At 49.1% G+C, this 22,795-nt stretch overlaps 1 protein-coding gene across 1 annotated transcript in view; it reads right to left on the minus strand.

The window, feature by feature from the left end:
* WWC1 (WW and C2 domain containing 1) overlaps positions 1 to 22,795 on the minus strand; it is a 150,064-nt gene that overhangs the window by 2,863 nt on the left and 124,406 nt on the right. Inside the window, exons 16-21 of the mRNA XM_004271974.4 lie at positions 18,705 to 18,857; positions 17,974 to 18,065; positions 11,239 to 11,362; positions 9,797 to 9,961; positions 4,253 to 4,345; positions 1,500 to 1,733 (exon numbers count right to left, since the gene is read on the minus strand). Of these exons, the coding sequence (XP_004272022.2) occupies positions 1,500 to 1,733; positions 4,253 to 4,345; positions 9,797 to 9,961; positions 11,239 to 11,362; positions 17,974 to 18,065; positions 18,705 to 18,857 (861 nt within the window). The remainder of the gene's footprint in view (positions 1 to 1,499; positions 1,734 to 4,252; positions 4,346 to 9,796; positions 9,962 to 11,238; positions 11,363 to 17,973; positions 18,066 to 18,704; positions 18,858 to 22,795) is intronic.

Below are 22,795 nucleotides of genomic sequence, written 5' to 3' on the forward strand. Positions count from 1 at the left end.
AGGTTTTCTTAGTTGGTGCTTTCTTAAGGTACGGCACATATGCACTTGTTTTCTTACCTCTTTTTGCCTTGGCTACTAGGAAGCTCCAAGATAAATGTAATAGACAACTACCATTAGATTAGGGATATATTTATTGCCTTCTCTTCCTTAAAACTTGCTCTAATTTTCTATTTTCTCTTAATGCTATTATTATAACTCTATTATAAGTACATTAGGGTATAAGTAATAAATAAGAAAGAGATAAACATTTCTGGAACTTCTGAATTACCAGAGTCAATTTGAAGCTCCCACATTAGTCCAGACCTAAGAAGCCCAGTACCACCTTCCTGCTCTAAGTTATCGTCACCTGCATTGAGAGCTGGAATTTTAGCTAATGGCCCTCCCAACAATCCAGGCAGGCACCCTCTGTACGGTGCTCTTGCACTGCTTGGCTGTGTACAGAGAAAACTAGCAAAAGTCTATCATGTCTGCCATGGACCGCAATCCTGGCAGGTATTATAGAAATTGAGTCGAAGGTGGCCTCTGTGTGTTGGTCCTGTGGTATTTATTTCTTCACCATAGTTCCGGGATCTCAAGAGCCCACTGGTGCCAAAGTCAAATTTTTACCCATCCAACTGTTTAAAATGAAGCTCAAATAAGATTTTTTAGCTGTTTAGAACCTGCCTGTTTTGCATACCCCCTAAAGCTGTACCCAACATCTGCTAGTCATAGGTAAGATAAACCCCAGGGCTATAAGAGATCCCAAACTGCTGCTGCTTTGGTGTTCTCCAACCCAGAGACTCTCATGGTGCTCTGAATGACATCATCTAGATGCCTAGGCCCCCTTTCCAACCCCCTTTCCCCTGCCCTCCTCCTCTCTAGGTAGTGGTCCCAAAACTACTTTGGAGGGGGCGGTGGGCACTGTCATGCAGTGGGGACTTCCCCCAGATGCAAAGTTGTGAAAGCAGCAACCACTCAAATTAAACTCATTGTGTGCTCCGGCCATTCTGTGGTTATATCTTCTTCCTTGAGCAACTGCTGAAATCCCTCAAACGCACTACACTAGGGCAGGGACGCGAGCAGGCTTGTATTCCCAGGCATCTCCCTCAGGACAAAGTCCTGTCAGGAGCCGCTCCTTTCCCATTTGGAAACACCCGCTCTGCGGGACCGCATGGGCAGCCACTGGGGCAGGTCAGCGTTCTGTATTTACTCTGTTCAAGCGTGTGCCCCAGCGTAGATTAGGTACCCAACGTGTTTGATGAAGGACCACCTGGAGGAATAAACGTGTAAACAATAAGGTCTTGCACACATAAACACGGGAATGCAGCAAAAGGACCTGGCAGCCAGGTAAAGAGCTAATAACGCTTGCCGGGCAGAGGGATTCCTGGATCTCTTTGCTGATGGGTATGAGGGGACCTGGGAACACTCCAAGTGCACCACAGGGCTGCAGGACCCGTTTGAAGGTCCAGCCGGCCTCCCTTGCAGCAGCGCACCCTCTGCACGGGCGGAGCGCCACTCACCTGCTTCTCCAACATCCTCAGCAGCAGGCGGAAGCGCTCGTCCTCCCGCAACCACGGTGGAAGCTCTTTCTCCCCGTGGCTCTTGGCCTGTTCCAGCTGCTCCTTGAGCTCCTTTAGCACCGAGATCTCCTGAGTCAGCTGGCTGTGCCAGGTCCTGGTCGCCTGCAGGTCCAACTCGAGGTCCAGCGAGGTGCGTGGTAGGCGCTCGGCACGCAGGGATTTGACAGACGAAGGCTACGGGGGTGGGGATGGTTTTTGAGCCGTTATTACAGGGCCGGGTCCAGTGAGCCCACACGACCCCCTGGTCTGAACCTCAGACACCCTCCCTCCTTCGTTCACCTGCGGGCTTAAAAAATGGGGCTCGCCCTCACCCTGGAGCCCGTCTTGATGTTTTCCATGTCTACTGCTCGTAATATTGAGCATTTTTATGTCCCAGGCACGGTGCTAGGCACTTTACTTCTGTTACCTCAGTTCATTTTCACAACCCTGTGAGGTCCTGACCGTTACCATCTGCACAGATGAGGAGGCTCCCAGAGGTTAGATCACACAGATTATAAGCAGTAAAGCCGAGATTCCACCCCAGGAGCTGGCTCCAGAACCTACCCGCTCACTCCCTACACGGTGCTGCTTTCCCTACTCACAGTGCCCTCAACATTTACCCCCTCCTTCACTGGATTCTTGTCACTCTCCTGCTCTAAAGCCGTTTCCTCGATGCAGGTCTGTTCCCCATGCATTGACTTTGTGGTCCTGTAATGGACATCTACTGTTTCTGCCTGTCCAGCTTCCACGTCTCTAGTCTTACAGTAATAGCATCCTCGTCTTCCCTTGGGGATCCACATCTGCCGTAGTCAATCCATCTGTTTCACATGGGGGTGCTTCGGGGATAGGAACGTGACCTGAACCTGGCCAATCAGAATCTCAGTGACTGCCTCAGGGGTGAGCATGTTATCCAAGCCCAGGCAGTACCACTCAATTCTGGCACTTTTGCTGAGCTACTGGGAAAGAAGGCAATGTCTTTACACAGAGGCCACTGAGCCAGCAAGATATAAACTAGAAACGATCATGGTCGTGTTCACCAGCATATGGGGTAACCCTGTTTAAGAATTAAGCCATCTGGAGAGAGCAGTGCCATGAGAGGGGGACTGAAGCTTGATGACATTGGCTCAGCTCCTGGATCAATCCATGCCTGAAGTCAGTCCAACATCCTAGAGTTTTCCATTAAATGAGCCAATACATTCCCTTTTTCACTTTCAAGCTATATTTGGGTTGAGTTCTTCAGTTATCTGTATGTAAAAGATCTTGATTAACTATAATCATTAACTCTCCTCCTATCAGAAAACACTAATCATTAAAAAAGAATAAATGACTGTGGGAGATGGAGTTCTAAGATGGCTCCCAAGATTCCTACCTCCTAACATACAAGCCCTGTGTAATCCCCTCCTCTTCAGTGTGGGTGGGACCTGTGAATATGATGGGCTATCACTCCTATGATTAGGTAACTGCAGGGGGAGCAGGCGGGAGCTTCTGCAGCTGCAGCATCATTTCTCCTGGAGTGGATCCCGGAACACCTGCTCCAGAATCCTCCGAGGAGCTTATTAAAATACGGTTTCCAGGGCCCCACCCCAGCTGCCTGGATGAGACAGTCTGGGAGTGTGGCCTCAGAATCTGCATCATCAACCAGCTCCCAAGGAGACGTGGTGTTCCAGGGACTGCAGCACCAGCCAGCCACAGCAGACGGGGTGGGGCTGGGGTGGGACATGCCTGTCACTTAAGGCCATGTCCACGTTCTCCGGCAGCCAGCACCCTCTCTTTTCCGGGTGCGCCTCTTCCGCACTGCCTTCTTTCTCCTGCTCTCTCTAGTTCTTTCTGGAGACCTGGGGTGGGGGGGGGGGCGGGGGGCTTGTCAGCAGCAGGCCCACAGGATATGCGGAGCAGCCACCCCTGCGTGGGGCTGTCAGCACGCTCTCCTTTCTCTGCACTTTCTCTTTCGCTTTGCTCCCTCTGCTTCTCTTTCTGACATTCTGGCTCCTGGGTTTCTTCTAGTTCTGCAAGCTCGCCAGAACCGCTGTCGAGCCTGCGTTGAAAGGTCAAAGTGGGGAGAGCCACACTGCACCTCCTGCGGCCCTGACTGGTTGGTGAAAGTCCCTGTTGGGAGTTGGGCCACTGTCTAAGACGGCCCCATCCTGACCCCTCAGCCAAGTCTCCGTTAAGGAAAGGCCAGATTGCTCTGCGGGCACAGCTTGTGGCCTCTTCCCTGCACGTTTCCAGCTGGACTGAGAGAAGCCCACGGGGGGCGGGGGGGGGGGGGGGGGGGGCGGGGCGCCCGGCTTCTCCACCAGCAGGGAGGCCGTCAGGACCTGCCACTGCCCAGTCAGCTAGACAACACACACCGAACAGAGTCCTGCCTCAGGCAGGCTCCCATGGGTGGCTGTGATGTCTTGGGTTGATTAGTTCTTAGTGACTCTGATTTCTCCCCAAGAAAACAAAGCCCAGTATGCACACTCCTGATCTAACCCTATTGGTCATAATAACGATGTTACAGTGACCCTCTGGCACTTTCCCCAGTGCCTACCCAGGCCTGACAGTTCATCAGCTTCCATTTGCAAGTATCCCCATGCTTGCGAGAGCGACTTTCTTCCAACCAGTGGCTGAGGAGAAATGGTCAGACGTCAGGGGATGTGTGTGCCGGACACATGGCTCGGGGAAACGAGGGAGGAGCAGGTGGACACACAGCTCCGAGGTGATCATCTTACCCGCTTCATCCTGACACTGCGCCGCTCCAGGGAATTTCGAACGAAAGGTGGCTTCTTGGACAGGGTGGAGCTGTCACTGTCACTTCGGTTCAGCTGCCAGAGAAAAGGCGTGGGAAGCTCATGAAGGTCGAAGTGCATGCGGAAAGCACACTGAGTGTGTACTCAGTGATGCACACCCCTACGTGTCAGCCATGCGATATCTCATGTAACCCTTCCAACAACCCATGGGGGAGGAGATGGAGGGTGAGGGGTTACCGAATTTGCTCAAGGTTGGAGAGCTGGTAGCAGCAGCATGGCGGGGTTGACACCCGACAGTGTGACTCCAGGATCTACTGACCACTTGACCTCCTACGCTAAGGCCTATTTGTATCAACTCTTCCCTGTTGCCCCAAGAGCCGCTTTCATGGCTGAAATGGAGGCCCTGTCAAGACTGACATATATATAAAAAAAGCAGCCCACAGGCAAAGCCTCGGGGACCACATCCCTGGGGAAGACGGGCCAGACACGCTCTGTGAGGGCTGTGCTGAACACAGCTCTCCCCTCCTCAGAACCCTTCAGTCACTTAGTGATATGGACTCTCCCCAGAGGGCTAATGTTCCTCACCCATAGCCAGAGATCAGGGCTATGGTCGAGGCAGATGCTTTTCCACTGACAGTGTGTGTCCCCAGTGGGAGGACCGGAGAGGGAGGTGAGGATGGCAGCACATCCCAGGATGTGTGAGGCGGGGGCCTTCTCTCCGGAGTCGTATTTTCAAGTCACTGGGATCGCCACAGGCTGATGCTACAGTCTGTTAATTCAGGCAGCTGTCAGCTCACTGCTGCAGGTCTCTTCTGAGAAGCTGTCCACATCGGCATTTTTGCGGTTATTAATAATTATTAGTGATAATGATATTAATAGTCCTGCTACGTTGATGAAATAGCTACTACACTAGGCAGAGGCTCAACCAGAATGAGAAATAGGCAACAGTAACCATAACAGCCACATGGACGGAGCCCCTACTATGTGCCATGGGCTTTACTGACAGTTTCATTTAATCTTCAAACAATCCTGAGGGAACGGAGGCCTGGAGACATTAACACACTTTTATAAGTCATGCAGTGAGTATTTCATTCATGTTCAGTGGAATGTTCTGGTAAGCATCCGAACAAGTGTTCAAGGTCCCGTCTGTTTGACTCCAAGGCCATGTCCTCTTCCGGCCCCCAGGATGCATGCAGGACTCGGAGATGAAACAAATATACAGACAGAGGGGTGGACCATCTTGACTGGGGTGGATTCATACAAATAGACGGGCTGGATATCATATCAGAAGGGGGATTTATCCTACATTGTTTCAATCCATAGGTGACACTCACAGAATATGTGTCATACCAACTAGAATATGTGTCAGGACAACTGATGCTTAAGTTGTAGCTGTTTTATTTTTTGTTGTTTTTTTTTTAAATATTTATTTATTTATTTGGTTGCACCAGGTCTTAGCTGCAGCAGGCAGGTTCCTTAGTTGCAGCACGTGGGCTCCCCAGTTGCGGCAGGCGGGCTCCTTAGTTGCGGCTCGCCAGCTCCTTCATGGCGGCACGCAGGCTCCTTACTTGCGGCACGCGTGTGGAATCTAGTTCCCCGATGAGGGATTGAACCCAGGTCCCCTGCATTGGGAGTGCGGAGTCTCATCCACTGCGCCACCAGGGAAATCCCGAGTCGTAGTTGTTTATGCACTAAAGACCATGTTATAAAAAAAAAAGCGATGAAAGCTACATTAAGTCCTTGAATTTAACTATTTCTTAAAGATGTTGTACTGCGTTTGATCTCAGACATGGTAGAGAATATCGTTGCCTTTTTGTTCTTTCCATCTGATGGCTAGGGAAATTGAGGAGCAGAGAGGTGAAATAACGGGCAGTCAGAGGGAGCTAAAGGGAAATGAGAATTTTGGAAGGACTGTATCCTTCAGGTCAAAGTGAGCCGACCAACACATGTGCCAGCACTGCTGATAAATACGTAGGTGTTTAAGACACAGGGGTAGGGGAGAGCTGTGGGGAGTATAATATACCATCTCTACCCCTCACGGACTTAAAGTCCAGTGGGGTCCCAAGTCCAGGAAACTCACCAGGCCATGCTGAGGACCAAAGAAGGGAGACACCCAGCAGAGGGTACTCGATGTGGAGACGTGTGGCATCAGGCCAGAAGGGATTGCTTGTATTCAGAACGAAGTGCCCTGACTTTCTGCGTATATGAAATGGGATTAATACAACATGCCTTGCAGGGCTGTTTGTGACATTAGATGACACAGGAAAACAGGGATTTGGGGGCGGGGGAGGGGTTGCTAATCTAATTACCATCCTCTTACGACTCTTGGTGGGAGACGAAGCCCACTTTTCACGAATGAAGCAGAAAGTACCAGAGCCTTGTTTTCATGGCCTCCCTTGTAGCTAGAAGCAGGCACGGGACTAGACTCTGACAATTAAGTGCAACTGCTCTGGTCTTGCTAGCTGGACCAATTCTCTGTCACTGTGCCTCTTGGATTTAACCAGGCCATTCTCTTCTGCTCCATGAGCATCCGGGTTTCTTGGTTTCTCAGGGAGAAGCCCTTAGCGGTGGAGGAGTGGCAGCAGCAGCAGTGGCCGGAGCTTCCTTGGCCTCCTGCAGCGGTAGGAGTCTGGCGGAGGAATCAGTGCTGAACCCCAGAGGCAGTGGCACAGACAGCTGGGACCACGCTCCACAGCAGCACTTGGGGTGTCCTCCCTTGACTGTCTTTGGCTGTGGTCTGATTCTGGCTGTGGTCTGGCCCGCCTTGCTCCTGCCTGATTGCTGAGGTTGGTTCTACAGCCTTCTGATGAATATGTCAACTACTCAATTTCCTTTCCAAACATTTCTTCCCCGCATCCACTGCCCACAGTCTGTTTCTATTGCTTGCTATTAAGAACCTTGACCAGTACAGGACTTGGGTGCTATAAACCACAGACCGGAAGATGGGGAGCTGGCTGTGTACTGGAGGTAGGATGGGGCACAGGACAGACACCAATATTCCCTGTTGGGAATTTGAGAATGCTCATTCTGTGGGTGCAAACCAGAGGGATACACTTGTTACCTGTTGTATCTCGAGAGACAGACTGCACGCCTATAGAGTTTTAAGGGAAATGATAGCGAAAAAATTCAGGATATTGTACCATTGGCTACTTCTTGTAGCCTTAAGTAAGAATCTACAAGAAACCGATAAGCTTGGGCTCAAGTGTAGTCAGAAAACAAAGAAGGAAAAATATACGGCTTTGCTAAGAAAGACCCTTTCTTTTCTTTGCTTTTTTTTCTTTTTTTGGCCACACCCCATGGCATGTGGGATCTTAGTTCCCTGACCAGGGATTGAACCCACGCCTCCTGCATTGGAAGGCAGGGTCTTAACCACTGGACTGCTGGGGAAGTCCCAGAAAGGTTGTTTCTGCCTGTGGCAGGTGATCCATGCAGACTAGGAATTTTTTAATCTGCAGCCCTGCAGGGTTGGAAACTGGTCCAGATAATAAAATACGGGAAGGGCCCAGCACAGTGCTAGGCATGCTAAAGATGCGTAACAAATGGGACCGGAGCTCTTTGTTATTCAAGGATGCCAATCCTGAAAAAGGCCATCTAAGGCGAATCCATTTACACAGGAGACCAGAGTTTTATTGTAAATACTGGGGGAAAAAAGTTTGAGTTTTTAGTTGGAAAACAGAAACACTTTTCAGAAGTTACATTTCATATCTTCCATTTGACAAAATTACAACTGCATTCTAAATCCTGATGACAAAGGATGAATCAAACACTCATTTGTTTTGGTGTGATGTTTCCAACAAGTGACATTCTTCACTTTGTGTTTGATTTCCACTGCACGTTCATAAAGTCAGTAATTTTGCCAGAAACAGATTATCCATTATCCTAAGGGCTTTTCTAAGTCCTTCAAGTTATGCACATTTGAAACATGGATTGGATTTTCCTCTTCTTCAGCTGTGTGCTGGCTTAATTGCAGGATTCTTCACTTGTGATTCACGAATTCCCTCAAGTTATAATCACATTCAGGGCTTCCCTGGTGGCACAGTGGTTGAGAGTCCGCCTGCCGATGCAGGGGACACGGGTTCGTGCCCCGGTCCGGGAAGATCCCACATGCCGCGGAGCGGCTGGGCCCGTGAGCCATGGCCGCTGAGCCTGCGCGTCCGGAGCCTGTGCTCCGCAACAGGAGAGGCCACAGTAGTCACATTCAGTGACTGCAGGAAACCCTGTACCTTTTGCAAGATATGCAGCTAAATTGCAGGTGCTCACATTGTCTTTTCAGATGCTTACAAGCTCAAATATTAGCTACACACTTGACCTAAATGGAAGAGGTTTACGTTATTTCTGGGAGGTATTACAGGGAATGTTTTGGGGGGACTAATTTGAAAAGTAGCCAGTAAGTTAGTGAAGTTGTCATGTTATGAAAAAATTACCTTCCCTACTCAAGCTTATAATTGGAGGCCTTGGATACCGAATATCAGATATTGAACCCCCCATATCCCCTCCCCCTCCCCAATAACAATAGGCAGGTGGGTGGCAGGTTGACGCGGTGGGGCAGGTTCCATGGGCCTTTCCTGTGACAACTTATTGGCACACTAGGCAGGAAGGTTCTGTTTATGCTTCTGGTTATTGCTCGTTGGTTCTTCATGGTAGGAGGTAAGGAAGGTAGGAGGTAAGGAAGGATGTCGATATGTCATTTGGGCGTCAGGAACAGGGTCTTGGTTCTGTAGCCCCAGCAAGCAGCATGACCCCTCAGACGGGGTAGACTAATTAGATAGCAAGGCAAAGGGATCAGGGGGCCAAGCCTACTGCACGGCTTCTAAATCCAGCGGGGCCTGAAAGAGCAGGTCAGCAAGCGAAATAGGTTAAACAGGGCCAGGTGGAGGCCACAGTGAACTTGAAAGTCCTGCCCCTCCACCCCTCCAAGGGCAGTGGCCCTCACTGCTCAGCTCCAGCCAGTTGTGTCTGTGACAGAATGTGTAGCCCACGGGGCCAGACAGTCCCTTTTTTTCCCAAGAGAAACTGGAATTTTATTTGAAACCTCTTCATTTTTTAAAATTTTTAATTGAATTTCCTAAGTTTTCACTGTTAGCAAAAAGTTCAATTAAAAAACCCCCTAAACCCATGACTAAGTAATAACAGGCCTGTTGCTATTTTGTAACCTCAGGCTGCAGGCTGCAATTGCCCTGGAAGGGGAGGAACTGCCCGCCCATCAGGGATGGTGAGGGTCAGTCTGATCTCAGCAAGGGGTGTGGCAGGGCAGGGTGTAAACAAGGAGGGGGGGGAGTTGGCTGGAATTATAAAACCACTGGCCCTGTATTGGTTATGGAGGCTTTCCCAGGCTTTAGCTAATTCAAATCCTTAAAGCAACCCCATAGGGTCGGTCTGTTCACATTATGAGGAAACGGGCTCCGATGAGGACGCAAGGTGAGCGTGATGGGAACTTGCACCCAGAGCTGTGTGAGAACCGGGGCTCTCGGCTACTGGGAGAGAAGCAGGTGCTCTCGGGGAGGAGAGTGCCACATGGTTGCTTACCCGGCACACGTACTGGCTCTGGGGGCCCGGGGAGAAGGTCTTGGAGCGGATGATGGTGCTCCCTCGAAGAAATGGCCCTGGAGATGGCACACCCACCCGGCGGTCCTTGGGCCGCACCACCGTGGGAGATGGGGCTGGGGTCTCTGTGTTGGTCTCTTTGTCCACCTGAGGGAGAGGTCACAACTGTGAGGCCACCGGTATCCGCAGAGTCTCGGGCACCCTCCGCAGCTGCTCCCCACCTCTGTCACCTTGCCTCTGGTCCTCAGTCACAGCCAGAGGCTTCCGCGGCCCCAGCCCAGCCAGGACAGCGCCCATGGCCCCGAGTACTGGCCCCCAGTCCTCCCTGACACCTGTGGGAGATGTTCAGTCCCCTACAAGCTCACGTAAGCAGTAGAGGTACCTCACCCACCGAAGTCCCGGACTTCACACCCTCAAGACCAACCGTATTTTATCAAAGCCGTAGCCAAGGCCTCCACGGCCCTGGCCAAGAACCGAAGATGTTTTCATGGAGTTATGGAGGCAACTAGCAGATCTCGTTATTTAAACTAGGAGATCAGGTTTTCTATTGTCCTTTCACAGTAGTTACCAGCAGAGGTAAAGAAAAACCCAAATGAAGGGCCTTGATTCACCAAAACAGGGCCTTCATGTGATTTTGGAAAAGGCACCCCCTTTGGCTGGAGAAACTACGGAAAGACTTCCCCTCGGTGCGGGGCAGTCAGAAGGCAGGCCCAAGTTCTCCTCTCACACCCCCGCTGCACACCGCCCCCAGGGGTCAGGCACCTTTGTGCAGTGTACAACCTCCAGCCCCTCCAGCCCCACGTGCCCGGCTCAGACACAATGGGGCGCTCTACTTCCAGGAGTCCTGCAGGTCAAAGAACATGGAGATCTCTCTGGAGCGTGAAGCCTGTTATATCATGTAACCCTAGTGCAGCAGGGAAGCAGGAGGCGAAGGGAACTTGACTAGAACCTCTTTCTTACTGCACTTTGGGCAGACCCAAATGGAGAAATCCTTTCACTCAAAATCTTAGAACCCACCTGCCAGGTTGGTATTACTGTGTCCATTTTAGAGATGAGAAAACCAAGGCTGGAGAGGGATGAAGTCATCTGCCTAAGGCTACACAGCTAGGAAGGAGCAGAGCTGGCCTTTGAACCCAGACCCACCTGCCTGCAAAGACTGAGGTCTGCCCAGAAAACTGGGAACTGCAGAGGGCAGGAGAGACGAGGGGATGAGTCAGCCTCTCCTGGCTTACTGTCACCGAAATGACCCCAATTCCAGGCAGGGACACTCCTACACAACCTTCTGCAGGTCATCCCACTCTGAAGGCCTGTCCCCTGATGCTGGAGCATGAGACTTAGCCCCGAGCCTCTTCTGATTGCCCAGGTTCAAGGACTGAGGGCTATTTCCCCAAGACAGCCCTTCCCATGTCCCCAGCCCTCCCTACCTTTAGCGCTGGGCACTCAACCATATCGTGTGAGGCTTTCTCAGCGAAAACATCCTCTTCCTCTTCCCCCTCTTCCTCCTCCTCAGCTGCTGCCTCGTTCTCGCTGGTCCCCTCCTCGCACCTCCTGTGATGACAAGGCACTTTGGTTACCCACAGCACCCACTTTCATCTGTTCACCTGCCATTTAAGTGCATCCAGGGCAGGGCTTCCAAGCATTTTCAGGATTGAGGACACTTTTTAAAAAAATCAATTTTAGTGAGGTATATTTTACATATAACAAAATGCATTTCGTGTATAGTTTGATGAGTTTTGACCAATGTATTCCCCTGTGTAACCACTACCACACTCAAGATAAAGAATGTTCCATTACCTTGAAAGGTTCCCTTGTACCCTTTCCCAGTTAAACTCTCCCCAGCCCCAGCCCACCTCTGATCAGCTTTCTGTCACTAAAGATTCAATCTGATTTTTCTTGTGTTTCGTAGAAATGGAATCAGACAGCATATGCTCTTTTGTCTCTGGCTTCATTCTCTCAGCATCATGTTTCTGAGATTCATCCATATTGGTGCACAGTATCAGTAGTTCACTCCTTCTTATTGTTGAGTAATCTTCCATTGGATGGATAGACTATACTTTGTTCATCAGGTGATAAACATTTGGATTGTTTCCATTGCTTAGAAATTATGAATAAAGCTTCTATAGACATTCACCTACAAGTCTGTGTAGAAATAGGATTTCACTCCTCTTGGACGTTGTATTAGTTTGCTAGGGCTGCCATAACACAATACCACAGACTGGGTGGCTTTAACAACAGAAATTTATTTCCCACAGTTCTGGAGGCTTAAAGTCCAAGATCATGGTGTGGGCAGGTTTAGTTTCCTCTGAGGGCTCCTTCTGTGACTTGTAGATGGCCACCTTCATGCTGTGTCCTCATGTGGTCTTCCTTCTGTATGTGTGTCCCTGGTATCTCTCTGTGTGTCCAAATTTCCTCTTCTTATAAGAACAGTCACAGTGGATTAGGGCCCACCCTAACTTTAACAGCCTTGTGTTAACTGAATCAGCTCTTTAAAGACCCTGTCCTCAAAAACAGTCGTTCTCTGGTACTGGGGTCAGAGCTTGAATATCTGAATTTTGGGGAGACACAATTCAGACTATTACAGATATATATATATATATATATATATATATATATATATATATATATATATATATATATATATATATATATACATACCTAGGAGAATTGCTGGATCAGACAGTAAGTATAAGTGATTAAATGTTTTTCCCATGTGGTTATATCATTTTATGTTCCCACAGTAATATTATGAGAATTCTGGTTCCTCACCTATACTTGGTATTATTAATCTTTAAATTTAGTCATTCAACTGAGTGAGTACTCCTATCTCGTTCTGGTTTAACTTTTCACTTTCCTGTTGAGAATATTTTCCTGCATTTATTGACCATACATATTTTCTTTTGCGAGGTGTCTGTTAGAATTTTCAGCCCATTTAAAAATTGGGCTGTCTTTTTATTACAGAGTTGTAAGAGTTCATTATATATTCTAGATAGGAATCCTTTGCAAATATTTTCTCCAAGTCTCTGGCCTGCCTTTTCTTCTTCTAAATGGTGTCTTCCAAAGAACAGAAGCCTTTGATTGTGATAAAGTCCAGGTTATCAGTTTTTCTCTTTAATGATTTGTGCTTTTTATGCTGTACCTAAGAAATCTTTGCAAAGAGTTTCTCTGGTAGTTTCTTTTAAAAGTTTTATAGTTTCAGCTTTTATGTTTAGCTCTATGATCCATTGCAGATTAATTTTTGTCCATGGTACTCAAAATTTATTTTTTTCTATATGGATAGCCAATGGGGTGGCTGTACCATTTGCTGAAGAGACTTTATTTTTGGTGATACTCTTCATAATTATCCTTTCTCCTTGGGCTCCAGGGTTGGAAGGAGTTGGTGTGACAAATGGACGGAATTTGTTAATTAGTAATTTATCTCCATTCCCATCTTTACTTTGCAAAGACATACATAACCGCCAGGCTTCTGATCAGCATGAGACAGTATTACCATACTGAGCTGGAGGAATTCCAGCCAAAAGCAGAGAATCTGACACCTAGTTAGCTGGCTCAGTGAGACTGTGGATAAACATAAAATCTCCCTTAGGATTTTCCCAACAGGGAGAACAGATCTTGGCTCTCCATCCCCAGCCCTGCAATGAAAACCTCCCTGGCACTTAGATGGGGACTATCGCTATGGAGGGGCTTCTCCCCACTGGCCTTTTTTTTTTTTTTTAATTTGGTTGCACCGGCTGTTGTGGCAGGTGGGCTCCTTAGTTGCAGCTCAAGGCTCCTTTGTTGCAGCACGTGGGCTCCTTAACTGCAGCTCCAGGGCTCCTGAGTTGTGGCTCGCTGGGTCCTTCGTTGCAGCATGCGGGCTCCTTAGTTGTGGCACGCGAGTGGGATCTAGTTCCCTGAACAGGGATCGAACCCGGGCCCCATGCATTGGGAGCACGGAGTCTCAACCACTGCGCCACCAGGGAAGTCCCCCCCAGCCACCTGGATCTACTCGTAAAAGAGCCATTAAACATGAGTGCTCACAGGGAGCACCTTGGTGAGGATCGCGTAGATGCCACATCATTAACCAGCATTGACTGTGGGCTTAATGAACTGCAGGTGCTTCGCGGAGGTCTCACAACCACACTGAAAGACACTCTTGTCTCTGTTTTACAGATTCAAAAGCGGAGGATCAGAGAGTGGGTAGGCCTTGTCCAGGGTCACAGGCCACTCAGGGGTGCAGCCAGGTTTCCAATCCAAGTTTGTTCAGTTCCACGAAGCGCTCAACCACTAGGGAAGTCTCTTCTTTGTGACTAAGAAGCTGATTTAAGTATTTTCCAGGAAGGGAAAAAAAAAAAAAAACCTCAATTGTAAAGAGAAAAACAATTAGTCACATCTTTGCACCCTTTGGAAAAGTGGCCAAAAATCAATAAAAATTTAAAAATAGTATCTGATAATATGAAGTGAGGGTTTGGGAAAAAGGCATATCCCTGTGGGGAGTGTTCATTAGAGCAGCCAATTTATACTCTGAAGTCAATTTACCAGCATCTGCTAAAACAGAACGTACACATTCTTGATTAAATACTCGTCAATTATATTGTATCAGAGAGGATGTAGCTTGAGGGGTACTCTCAGTCACTGCTGGTGGAGCATTTGCTAGGACAATCTTACTTGAGAATGATTCTGCAGTGCCTGGTGAAATATAAAACACACATGCCCTGGGACTCAGCTAGGCCACTTTTCAACCTCTGTCCTAGACAAACACACACAAGTCCCCGAGGAGGTAAATACAAGGGTTTTCACTCTAGCATTGTTTGCGATTATATTCTTCTATATTTTCTAATCCTCTAAGAGTTTTGTTTTGCTTGTGGATCTTAAAAAAAGATCGAGTCTTCCGATCATATGCACTAAAGAAACCTAAACAAATAAAAGGAGGGAGTAACAACGGCACCCCTCCTTTGGGCCTTGGGTGCCGAGGGGGAAGGAGAGGAGATGAGAACTGAGGGCCAGTCTCTGGAGCCCTCCACTCCAGAGCTGAGCCGGCACAGCAGAGCTAGTTAACATTCCAGGACCAAAAGAAGCCTCCAGTCTGGGGGGAGGGGGCTGCAGATGGATTTACCCCAGTATAGCAGCTCTGGGATTCCCAGCCCTCTTTGTAAGTCAGTGTCTGGGGAAGTTTGAATGGCAAGGGGTGGGGAGAGAGGGGGCCACAAAGGGAGAGAGAACAGAAGGTGGTTGCTAGGAGATGGCGTGAAAAGTCTCAACATAAGCTTGGAATTTGGCGGAAACCACTGATCTTGTGCCAGGGTTTTGGAAGACAGGTCCTGGGCCTATTTCCGGCATCAGACCTTTGCAGTGTGCCAGAGAGAAGGAGAGAGAGGGAAGAGGGAGAGAAAAAGACAGGAGAAAGAGAAAGCGGGGGGTGGGGTGGGGTGGGGTGGGGTGGTGGGAGGAAGAGAGGAGAGAGAGAGAAGGAGGTGGGGGGGGAGGGAAAGGAAAGGAAGCGGGGAGACACAGATGGAGTGGGACAAAGAAGGAAAGTGAGAAACTGAGCCCATTTACAGAGAATCCTAAAACGTACGAACGTACAAAAATTCAGGAACCTTGTCCTATTCTTTCTCACATGGAGGAAGAGAAGCACCCGCCTGTGGGCCAAATCCAGCCCCCACTGCCTGTTTTCGGACAGTGCAAGGTCCAAGCTGTGAATGGTTTTTATATTTTTAAATGGTTGAAAAAAAAAACCGAAAAGAGAGTGAAATGTCATGGTGTGTGCAAATGATGTGAAATTCAAATTTCAGTGTCTGCAAATGAAGCTTCAGTGACAGAATCACGGTGGCTGGTGTAGGTGCCATCTATGGCTGCTTTCACACTACGATGGCAGGGTTGAATGGATATAACAGAGTCCGTATGGCCCACAAAGCAGACGTTTTCTATCTGGCCCTTTCCAGAAAACACCTGCTCACGCCTGGAGTAAAAGACACTAAGGAAAGACTTCGTGTGAGACCAAACATATAATCTAGGGCTGTAACAGAAGAGTCACGGAGTGCTTCCTGTGAGTAAGGGTCTGTGTTAAGTGCTCAGCATGCGTAATTTTTTGAGGCTACAAAATTCCCCATGTGTAGTGGCTATTTCTTGAATCTATATTTCACAGATAGGGAAACCAGGGTTAGAGCCTGGTTCTCAGCCCAGGCTTCACCTTAGAATTACCCAGGAAGTTTCTAAACTTACGGATGCTCAGGCCTCACCCAGCCCTAGAATCTACCACAGGGAGTTGGCTGAGTGAGACTCCAAATTCACATCTGTCTGCATTCAGAGCACATGCACTGAAGTACAACTACACACACTTCCTCCAGATGGCAAGGTTCCTAGGCTGTACTCATTTCCAGCTGGTAGTTATCCGTGTTGCTCCTTGAGTTACTGCTAAGAATCTCTGCTGTTTCTTGCGTGTCTGCTACGAGCTTTGCGCTTTCACTTCATCAGTGGCTTTTCCTTCAGTCCCTTCTGATAACCCCACACAGTCGGTGTGATGTCCCCACTTTTCAGCTGAGGATCAGACAAGGTCAGAAGGGCTTGCGTAAGAGCGGGTGCTCTTGAGGGGGAGGGCAGGGACTAAGCACGTGTGGGCTTCCGGAGAGCCAGTGACGCTCTGCTTCTCGATTTGGGCAATGGATTCACGGGTAGCTTTGTTTCCGAGAATTCACTGAGCTGTACACTTAAGTCAACCTTTCTGTATGTACATTATGTTGCAATACAAAGATTAAAAACGCTTTGCCGGGTCTTCCCTGGTGGTGCAGTGGTTGAGAGTCCGCCTGCCGATGCAGGGGACATGGGTTCGTGCCCCGGTCTGGGAAGATCCCACATGCCGCGGAGCGGCTGGGCCCGTGAGCCATGGCCGCTGAGCCTGCGCGTCCGGAGCCTGTTGCTCCGCAACAGGAGAGGCCACAACAGTGAGAGGCCCTCGTACCACAAAACAAACAAACAAACAAACAAAAACAATGCTTTGCCTAAGGTTACACAAAAAATGATGAAGCTAGGATCTGAACCCTAGTCTACATCACTGTTTCCTAAAGTGTGTCATAAGACCCTTCTGTGGGTAAACAAGGGACTAAAGAACACTGATCACACAGTGAGAAAGCTGTGCCCTGTTCACTTCTCCTTCAGACCTGTTTACATCAAGGAGAAAGTCTCTCTTGGGCAGTAGCATGTCTTTTACATTGCTGAAACACTGACTGACCTTCCTTTCTAACAACGGGAGAGGAGACCTTAGTCTTAGAACCTTGGCAAGCAATATACCCAGCTAGACTTGAATACTCTTGTTGTATTTTCATTACGCTTAATCTTCCACAGTTACCTTCTGAGGCAGACTTGGCTCATGGCCTACTCAATATCCGTTCCTACTTTCTTCCTTAGTAACAGAATCCTGAATTTTGTGCCAACTAAGAGACCTCATTTCCCAGTCTCCCTTGCAGTTAGGTAGGCCAAGAAGCTAAGCTTGGCCAATGAGAAGCAAGTAGAAATTGCTGGGTGGGACTTTCAGGAATGCTCCTTGGTTACAAGGCACGCAGGAAGACTCTGTTGTCTTTCCTCTTTCCTGATGCCTGCCTGATGGCTGGTGACTCCGCAGCCATTCTGTGCTTAGCAGCCTTGATGATGGAGGTCACACATAAGGCCAGCAAAGCAGAATGAGAGAAAGAACCTGGGTTCCCAGTAACATCATGGGGCTGACCGATGCACCCTGGAATGCCTTTTCCCAGTCTTCTTTTTAAGTAACAAAGAAGTAAACTTCTATCTTGTTTAAGCCCATTATTTCTGCTCTCTGTTTCTAGCAGTCAACTGCAATTCCTTACTGAGGAATCTTCAATTTATGACAAATTATACTTATTTCCACTTCTAGTAATATAAAGCTTCCTAAGAATTTTTTTTTTAACCAAAATAAATGTAAGTTCATCAAGACAAACTCTAATATTAGATGTGAACCATGAGTAATTCCTGGAACACAAAATGACAAACTGGGAAGGGATTTTGGGAACTACTGTATCAGACTATATACTGCCTTTTTGCCTATAGAGAACCCGCGGGGAGAGAGGTTCTCCGTTTCCACAGAGGAACACTTCTGTTGGTTGCCCTGGTATTTGGGGATCTCATCCTTGGGCCCAGGTCCAAGCCCCAGGGACACCCTCACTTACCAGCTGTCTTCCAGGGTCTGTGCGCTGCTCCTTCCCTCCTGCCTCTTCTCCAGCTCCACGGCTGTCTGTTCCAGCAAAGCAGACACGGCATCCTGCAGAGACAAAGGCTGATGGGTCCATCTGTACACCATGGGCATAGCCCTACCCGGCAGGAATCAGAGTGTGTCACCCTCCCAGTGAACGGAGGGTAAAACTGAAGACCAGAGTGGGTAAGCGTCTTGCTGTAGAGTCACACAAATTGGAAATACAGTCCTCAGTTCTTCTAACTGGCAGTTCTCTGGAGAATAACCTCTGCATGTACAGACAGAGTTTGGAAGACAGCCAAGTTTAGTGTTTGCATGAGATGGAATTATAGGTCTCCGGCTGTAAGGAGAGCATGGTGTAGTCAGGGAGACCATCCCATAAACCATCAATAACAAAACAATCTGGGAAGGATTATGAGAGAGATAAGTACTGGATGTTTGAGAACAGAGGCATGGTGGCAAAGCTAGCTTGGGGGCTGTATTCAGGGAAGGCTTCCTAGAGGAAGAGTCTTCATACTGAATGGTGTCTATGGTGAGGAAGCCTGTGTGACTTGAGGAAATTATTTAATGTCTCTGAGACTCAGTTTCTTCTAATAATTACTCCACCTCTGATGTCCAGCCATCTCCAATTCAGGGAGAGGCTTTTCCTTTCATCCAGCCAGGTGCCGCATGTGCAGGAGAAGGGTGCAAAGCTGTGGCCCAGCTCACCGTGCTTTCAGGTCCTGGCATGGGGGCCATGGCTCCCACTGGTTTGGGCTCCCTGCTCTGTTTCTTCAAGTATTTGTAGCTCAGGAGGTTGTACCAGCGAGTCGACCTCTCCCCGGACCGGCAGACCTCAGCCAGGCTGATCTGGGCGCCTCCCTGTGGAGAATGGGAAAAAAAGCACAACCAGGGGGTGACAAGGTACTCTGGGGGCAGTATGTAAAACGCCACTCCAGGTGAGACAGAAGCTTCCTGGGAGGAAGAAATGGCTAGGTGCTGATCATTTTCCAATAACTCACTTGTTCACTAACTTATTCTTTCATTGAGTTGTATGGGTTCTTTAAATATTTATCAGATACATGATTTGCAAATATTTTCTCCCATTCAGTAGGTTGCCTTTTCATTTTGTTGATGATGTCCCTTGCTGTGCAGAAGCTTTTGTTTGAGGTAGTTCCACTTGTTGAGTTTTGCTTTTGGTGTCAGAGTCAGAAAACATCATGACCAGGACTGATGTCAAGGAAAACAACTCAAAGCTCCAGAAACAGGGGACTGGAGGCCTAAACTGTAATATATCTACAGGGTGGAATATTACACAGCTATGTACAAAAAATAAGGAAGATCCCTAGGTAGTGATGTAGAGTTCTCCAGGCTACATTAATTCCAACAAGATAACAGTCAACTTTAGGCCGGCTCATAGGCGTGAATGGTCTTCCTCAGTAAACTGGACGCACTCTGATGGCATTTATGCATTTGTTCATTCGTTTATTCAACACACACCCATTTTCCAAGGAGCCTCTGTGTGCCAGGCACTGTTCTGGGTGTTGTGGATATGGAAGGATTTAAGGCAGAGAAAAATCCCTGCCCTCATGAGCTTCTATTCCAGTCTGGGGGAATCAGATAATCAATAAGTAACTTCTATATTGTGTCTCATAGAGTCTAAGATGCCATCGATTATGAAGTGTATTATTATTTCATGTACCACTAAGAGAGAAAACCAGTTGCCAATTAGACTATGACCTGCCATCTAGTATACACTGCATCTTGATTTCACAGGTGATAAAATGCGAAAATGACATGTACCCTAATACCTACGATATAGAGGAATATGAGGTGATGTAAAGTGCCGCAGAGAAAATAATACAGGGAAAGTGGAGAGGAGGGGGTAAGAGAGTGGAGGGGGCAATGTGATTTTAAATAGGGTGGAAGGAAGTCGTCACATAGAAGGTGACCTTCGGGTTAAGATCAGAATGAGGGGAGGGAGTGAGATTTGCCCATCAATACCCGGGAGAAGGGAATTCTGGTTAGAGGAAAGCAGTGCGAAGCGCTGGGGAAGGGGGCGTGCGGGTGTATTCAAGGGGTAAAAGGAGGCTGGAAGAAGAGTCTTGGGGATAAAATCCAAGAGATGACAAGGAGCAGACCCTGGAGGGCCTGGGGGGCCAGGCAAAGGCCCAGGTGTTGACTCTGGGTGGAGACAGACACCATCCTAAGGCTTCAAGTAGAGGAGTGGCATGCGGTCATCTGCAATTTAACAGGATGCCCCTGGCTACCGTGTTGAAAGGAGACGAAGGGCAGCAAGAATAGAAACAGGGGGATCCAGTGGGGTATTCTGCAACCATTGGGCGAGAGGTGGTAGTAGGTCAGGAGCACGGAGAGAAGTGGTTGGAATCTGGGGATCTCCTGAAGGCAGACCTTCCAGGAGGTCCTGAAGGATTGGAGGTGGGGTATGAGAGGAAGAATGGGGTCCAGGATGACCCTGATGTCTGGCTTGGGCAGTGGAAGAATGGGGTTGCCTTCAGCTGAGACAGTGAAGACACGGGAGGAAAGATCAGGGGCGTGCTTGTGGACACAGCACTGGTGATGGCTACTGGACATGCAAGAGGAGATGTGGATTCCGGCAGCGGACATACAACACCGAGAAGAGTGGAAAGGCCCAGGAGGGCGCCATCACATGGGATGGTGTTCGAAGCCAGGGGATAGGACGAGATCACTGAAGCAGTGCACGCCAAGTAGAAAAGCGGAGAGGAGCAAGGCCTGAGCTCTGCGGCCTTCAAACAGAGAGAGGTCAGGGAAATGAGTAAGAATCTGCAAAGGAGACAGACAGAGAAGGCCAGTGATGGGGGAAGAAGGCCAGGAGAGCGAGCGGTCTGGGAAGCCAAGTCAGGGCAAAGGATGCTGAGGAAGACGGAGTGAGCAATTGTGCCAAACGCTGTAGGCAGGCCAAGAGGGACAAGGATGGAGAGCCGGCCACCGGATTTAGCAACAAGGAGGTCCCTGATGAGCACACTTCTGGTGGAACGATGAGGGCAAAAGCCCACGTGGACTGAGATACAGAGAGAACACACACACCTCTTTCACGCGTTGCTAGAGAGCAAAGGAAAAAAATAATGTAGTAACGGGAGGAAGAAATGGGGTTAAAAAATTTTTTTTGAAAGCAGGGGAGAAATAACAGTATGTTGGCATACTCACAGGCCAGATCCAGTGAGGAGGGAAAACTGGAGACACAGGAGAGAGCAAAAGAGTAACGGTTGGCGTGATGCCCTTGAGAGAGGATGGCCCTAGATGGGAGTGGGGAGGGCGCATCCTTAGCTCCGGGAAGAACAGCAGAGCCCACGAGGACAGGTAGATGCGGCGTGGCAGCTGTGGGGTTCCTTCTACTCTTCCAGAACTGGGTGTGAAGGGAGGGCCTCAGCGGAGGGAGAGTAAGGGCAAGGAGAGAGGAGAGGATAAGAATTTGTCACTGAGACAAGCAGGACAGTAAGTGGTCCAGGGAGACACAGTATAAACGCTGGGCAGCAAGAGGGCTCACGGGAGGTTCGTGACCACGATTTTAAAATGACACTGCAGGGCGGTGGTGTGTGCGTTTTGCTCCAATTGCACGGGTGGAGAGGAGGGGAGGGTTCACTTTGATGGGGCTGGGTTTTTGCCAAGTGGGGATGGCAAAGTGAGAAAGGGGCAAGGGGGCGGTTGTGATGAGACAGGGGATATGAGTGGGGCCTGGGCAGAGGGCTGCCTTTACAGAACATGCACAGTCAGGGCCTGAGTAACCAGGATCCAGCTGGAAAGCCTGTGACTCCTGCGATGCCACCCTAAAGCATTTGGTGGAACTGTTGCCCACGATATTGGGGAAGGCAGTATTCATCCAAACCCATAATCCAGTAGGATAGTGTGATGATGGCACGTCAAGATGCTGGAATCCTTGTTCAAATCCAGACTTCTCTACCTACTCGCTGGATGATCTGAGCCGGTTAATAAGCCTTTCTGGACCTTGATCCCTTATTTGTCAGATGGAGATAATCCTAATATTGCTTCCCAGGGCTGTCGTGAGGATTAAATGAGATACTGCACACAAAGTTCTTAGCTCAGTACTAGACACGCAGACACTACTCAGGATGGGTACTATTGTCCTTGCCCGGCTGGTTAAATGGCTCAAAACAGACCAGGGATTCCACAAACCCAGCGGTGCGGGGAGACTGTCCTTGGGAGCCTATGGCCTTTCCTCCTCTTGTCTCACTTCCTTTCCTCCTCCAGCCACCAATACACAACAGCCTAACACTCACGTCCCCACGGGACACGGGAACAGAGGCTTCCCGTTGGCCCGTGGACGGAGACAAGCCACGGCGGGATGAGCGCTTTGGCTGCTGCCATGGCAACCAGCAATGGCCAGACGTCAATTAGGAAGGAGGAATAAAAGGCATCCAATTAGGAGAAGAAAAAGGATTGAGTCTCTTCTCATTTAGGAATGCTCGGGGCTAAGGAAACGCTTCACTGGAGGAGCCTGGATTGTTTATTCATTTTTATTTTAAAAATTCTATCCTTGGGGCTTCCCTAGTGGCACAGTAGTTAAGAATCTGCCTGCCAGTGCAGGGGGCATGGGTTTGAGCCCTGGTCCGGGAAGATCCCACATGCTGTGGAGCAACTAAGCCCGTGCAGCACCACTACTGAGCCTGCGCTCTAGAGCCCGCGAGCCACAACTACTGAGCCTGCGCGCCCCAACTACTGAAGCCTGCGCGCCCAGAGCCCGTGCTCTGCAAAAAGAGAAGCCACCGCAGTGAGAAGCCCGTGCAACACAACGAAGCGTAGCCCCCGCTCACTGCAAC

The sequence above is a fragment of the Orcinus orca genome, chromosome 3, assembly GCF_937001465.1.
Source record: "Orcinus orca chromosome 3, mOrcOrc1.1, whole genome shotgun sequence".
Taxonomy (NCBI): Eukaryota; Metazoa; Chordata; class Mammalia; order Artiodactyla; family Delphinidae; genus Orcinus; species Orcinus orca.